Source organism: Colobus angolensis, unplaced genomic scaffold (assembly GCF_000951035.1).
Source record: "Colobus angolensis palliatus isolate OR3802 unplaced genomic scaffold, Cang.pa_1.0 Scaffold233, whole genome shotgun sequence".
Taxonomy (NCBI): Eukaryota; Metazoa; Chordata; class Mammalia; order Primates; family Cercopithecidae; genus Colobus; species Colobus angolensis.
In genome coordinates, this window is record NW_012115522.1 from 3944125 (window position 1) to 3949198 (window position 5074).

At 49.0% G+C, this 5074-nt stretch overlaps 1 protein-coding gene across 1 annotated transcript in view; it reads right to left on the bottom strand.

Moving 5' to 3' along the window:
- EPHX2 (epoxide hydrolase 2, cytoplasmic) overlaps window positions 1-4518 on the bottom strand; it is a 59260-nt gene extending 54742 nt beyond the window's left edge. The window contains exons 1-2 of the mRNA XM_011944588.1: window positions 4127-4518; window positions 3965-4095 (exon numbers count right to left, since the gene is read on the bottom strand). Of these exons, the coding sequence (XP_011799978.1) occupies window positions 3965-4065 (101 nt within the window). The 5' untranslated portion in view covers window positions 4066-4095; window positions 4127-4518. The remainder of the gene's footprint in view (window positions 1-3964; window positions 4096-4126) is intronic.
- Between the last annotated feature and the right edge of the window lie 556 nt (window positions 4519-5074).

Consider the following 5074-nt stretch of genomic DNA (forward strand, 5'->3'; position numbering starts at 1 on the left):
ATACGAAGGGCAGGTTATGCCATAGTTAGTGATGTAACAGTACTTGAAAGTAAGCCTCTTCCCCCAGGGACCAGTGCCCAGTTAACAGAACTCGTGGCACTTACCCAAGCCTTAGAACTGGGAAAGGAAAAAAAATAAATGTGCATACAGATAGCAAGTATGATTATCAAATCCTACATGCCATGCTGCAATATGGAAAGAAAGGGAGTTCCTAACTTCTGGGGGAACCTCCACTAAATACCACAAGGAAATCATGGAGTTATTGCACATAGTGCAAAAACCCAAGGAGGTGGCAGTCTTACACTGCCAAAGCCATCAAAAAGGTGAAGGAGGAAAGGCAGAAGGAAACAGGCAGACGCTGAGGCCAAAATTGCTGCCAGGTGGAACCTCCCATTAGAAATACCTAGGAAGGACCCTTGGTATGGAACAAGGCTCTCCAAAAGATTAAGCCCCATTATTCCCCAACCAAAACAGAATGAGGACTTTCACGGGGGCATAGTTTTCTCCCCTCTAGGTGGTTAATGACAGAAGAGGGAAAGGTACTCATACCCGAAGCCAGCCAGGGGAAAATACTTAAGAACCTCCACCAAACTTTTCATATGGGTATTGAGAACACTCATCAAATGGTCAAATCCCTATTTAAAGGGCCAAATCTCCTCCAGACCATCCAACAAGTAGTCAAAACCTGTGAGGTGTGCCAAAGGAATAATCCCTTGGTCCATTATAAGGCCCCTCGAGGACTGGCAGTTAAACTTCACCCATATGCCTAAGTCAAGGGGATTTCAATACTTGTTGGTCTGTGTTGATACCTTTACAGATTGGATAGAAGCCTTCCCCTGAAAGACAGAGAAGGCTCAAGAAGTGGTTAAAGTCCTAATTCATGAAATAATTCCTAGATTTGGGCTTCCCCAAAGCTTACAAAGCGACAATGGTCCGACTTTTAAAGCCACGGTAACTCAGGGAATTTCCAGGGTGCTAGGGAGACAATATCACCTTCACTGTGCCAGGAGGCCACAACCTTTAGGAAGAGCCCATACAAGACCCTGTAACCATGAATACCGTCTTAACTTTCCAAGCCCCTTTATGCATCCAATGCAACCTGTTATCAGGCCTGCTCCTGGGACACCTACTATCCCATCAATGTAATTACACCCTATAACTTCAACTCCCGAGTCACCCAAACAGCTCCATTCAGATGGCTTGTCTGCTTCTCAGGGCCCCCCAAAATCATTACCTCCTCCCTCCTTAACAAACAGTCCAGGTTTTGTAATGGCAAACATACTCCCTGCATGACCATTCACTCCTGGACCCCCTGCAGCAGCGCCCCCACCACTACTGAATGCCTTCGTAACCCTCTTTCAATTACTCTCTTGAATGGTTCCTAGTAGATACACAACCTTTTTTTCTCCAAGGGGAAAACAGAACACAGGCAGTCACTCAGTTTGCTCCCAACACCCCTTTCCAGCTGCTCACGGGAGCTACCTTGGCAAGTACTCTAGGAGTGCAGGAAAATGAAAACAACAAACTCACCCACCTTTTCAACATACACAACCAGTGTCTACCCAGCCAAGGCACATTCTTATGTGGAACTTCAACCTATATCTGCCTCCCCACCAACTGGATAGGCACCTGCACCTTAGTCTTCCTAAGTCCCAACACTGACATTGCCCCAGGAAATCAGACCCTATCAGTACCCCTCAAAGCTCAAGTCTGTCAGCACAGGGCCATACAACTAATACCCCTACTTATAGGGCTAGGAATGGCCACTGCTACAGGAACCAGTATAGCCAGTTTAACGACTTCATTATTCTACTACCACACACTCTGAAAGGATTCCTCAGGCAGTTTGCAAGAAATAAATCTATCCTTACTCTACAATCCCAAATAGACTCTTTGGCAGCAGTGACTCTCCAAAACCGCCGAGGCCTAGACCTCCTCACTGCTGAGAAAGTAGGACTTTGCACCTTCTTAGGGGAAGAGTGTTGTTTTCACACTAACCAGTCAGGGATAGTACAAGACACCCCCTGGCATTTACAGGAAAAGGCTTCTGAAATCAGACAAGGCCTTTCAAACTCTTATACCAACCTCTGGAGTTGGGTGACATGGCTTCTCCCCTTTCTAGGTCCCGTGACAGCCATCTTGTTATTACTCGCCTTCAGTCCCTGTATTTTTAACCTCCTTGTCAAATTCGTTTCTTCCAGGATGGAGGCCATCAAACTACAGACGGTCTTACAAACGGAATCCCAAATGAGCTCAACTCGCAACTTCTACCAAGGACCCTGGACCGACCCACTGGCCCTTTGACTGGCCTAGAGAGTTCCCCTCTGCAGGACACTACAACTGCAGGGCCCCTTCTTTGCCCCTATCCAGCAGGAAGTAGCTAGAGCAGTCATCACCCAGTTCCCAATAGCAGGTGATGTGTCCTGTAAGGAGGGGGGATTGAGAGGTGAGGCCAGCTGGACTTCCTTGGTCGAGTGGGGACTTGGGGAAATTTCCTGTCTTACAAGAGGATTATAAAATGCACCAATCAGCGCTCTGTAAAATGCACCAATCAGTGCTCTGTAAAACACACCAATCAACAGGATTCTAAAAGTAGCTAATCACAGGGAGGATTGAAAAACGGGCACTCTCATAGGACACAAATGGAACATGGGAGGGGAGAATAAGGAAATAAAAGCTGGCCACCCCGGCCAGTAGCGGCAGCCTGCTCAGGTCCCCTTCCATGGTGTGGAAGCTTTGTCCTTTCCCTCTTCACAATAAACCTTGCTACCACTCACTCTTTGGATCCGTGCCATCTTTAAAAGCTGTAACACTCACCACGAAGGTCCATGGCTCCATTCTTGAAGTCAGCAAGACCACGAACCCACCGGTAGGAACCAACTCTGGACACAACTACAGCCTCGAACTCCTGGGCTCAAGCAATCCTCCTGCCTTATCCTCCCAAGTAGCTGGGGCTACATGCATGCACTAATGTCTAGCTAATCCCAGGCTGGTCTTGAACTCTCAGCCTCAAGTGATCCTCCTGCTTTAGCCTCCCAAAGCACAGAGATTACAGGCCTTTCCCTCAAGCTACTTGCCATCTCATCTTCCTTACTATATTAAAAGCAAAGGCTCTAGACATGGACTGCTGAGGTTGGATTTCTGGCTCTGCTCTTTAAGAGCTATGCGATCTGGAAAGCTGGTTTCTTTCTGTGCCTCAGTTTCCTCATATGTAAAAGGAGGATATGAACAATGGCTTCCATGCCTGATCTTTTTTTTTCACTTCATAAGTAAGTGTACTTCTTTCTGAATGTAGGAATAATACATTGTTTGTTAATTTAAAAGTTGGAAACTACAAAAAAAAAAAAAAGAGAGAGAGAGAGAGAGAAAGAAAATCATTACATTAGTCCTCATCCCATTCGATGTACTTTGGCCTACTTCTTCCACGCATTTTTCTGCATGTACCTTTTTTCCATAGTTGAAACCATATTGTATAAACAGCTTCGGATTCTGGTGGGCTGTTTTTTTCATGTAGTAGAACAGGTATTTTCCCAAGTCCCTGAACTCTCACTCTGCACACCCCATCTACCATTTCCCAGTGATGTGGCTTTAGGCGGTTGCTGCAGTTTGCAAGTAAACCTGCAACCGACGTCTGGGGAGAGAACTTTCTTCTTTCCTGAATCTCAGCGCGCATGTTTAAGCGCCAGGACGCAGCAGCAGTAGAAAGCTCTGTGAGTAACTCCTCTCCCTTTTGGAAAAGTTCACAGAAAGCAATTTTGGAGTCCTTAGCAAGGTTTAATTATGAACGTTTAGAAAGACAACGGATCGCCTCATCCGCACTGGGACTTCAGGGCCAGGTCTTCAGTTTCATGATTCGCATGAATCGCAGGGCTCCTGCACAGCAGCCATTTGAAAGCAGGGCTGCAAGCCCGGCCTGCCTCCTGAGGCCCCGACCCACTGCGGCGGTAGCGCTGGGCCCCCTTACCTGGGCAGCGCCAGGGCCTCCTCCGTGCGGCCGAGGACGCCGAAGACCGCTGGCAACGCCAGCACCCCGTCAAGGTCGAACACCGCCGCGCGCAGCGCCATGGCGGCGGGTCTGCAGCCTCGCACCCGGACCTGCGGCGGGTCTGCAGCCTCGCACCCGGACACGCAGCTAACCCGGGTCCGGAGCGCAGGACCCGCCCAACTTGGCCCGGCTCTGCCCCGCCCCTGCCATGGCCCCGCCTCCTCCCCACGCCGCCTTAACCTGGCTCCGCCCCCTGCCCGGGTTAAGGCTGGACTCTGTCCGGCCGAGAAAGAGGCAAGGGAGGGGCATGGGAAAGGGAGTCAGAGGGAGAGGTAGAAGGGGACCGGGAAGGCGGGGACCCCAGGCTAGAATCTCGCCTCCGGATGTAATGCCTTCTACTGTCTCAAAGGAAAGTCCGAAGTCTCATATGCCCCCTCCCCACGCCCCTGCGGTAACTGCTTGAAGAGGCAAACCCAGGCCCGGTTCTTCCTGGACGGGCTGACATCTCCCTGCGAAGTTGCCGGACTTGGAATGCCTGGAAAAGAGGCCACAGACCGCGCGCGCGTGTGTGTGTGTGTGTGTGTGTGTGTGTGTGTGTGTGTGTGTCTATGTGTCAGCACATCCAGTGGCTTTTCTAGATTCAGAACATAAGACCGTGTGTGTGTGTATGTGTGTGTGTGTATGTGTGTGTGTCGGCATATCCAGTGACTTCTAGATTCAGAACATAAGACCGTGTTGGGGCGGCAGGGAGGGGGCATATCCAGTGACTTTCCTAGCACGCTCTTCTTTGCCAAGGCAAATGTGTTTCTACAATAAAATATGATGTTCCAGCTATGGTGTGCCAGGCCAGAATACTTCGATTTCAACCTCTTGTGGAATGAGGCTCGGAAGGACTAACTGTATGCTATTATTTTCCTTTTGTACATGCTACTTGTAATAATTCTGTCTAAAAATGTGCGAGGTTTGTTTTTAATCACCGATTTCCACACTATTGGTCATTTATGTTCCTAGAAAAACTAGAACTTTGGCTGGGAGTCCTTGAGCTGTTGCAGTGCGGCTCCATGAATTAAAAACCATGTCTTTGGTGAA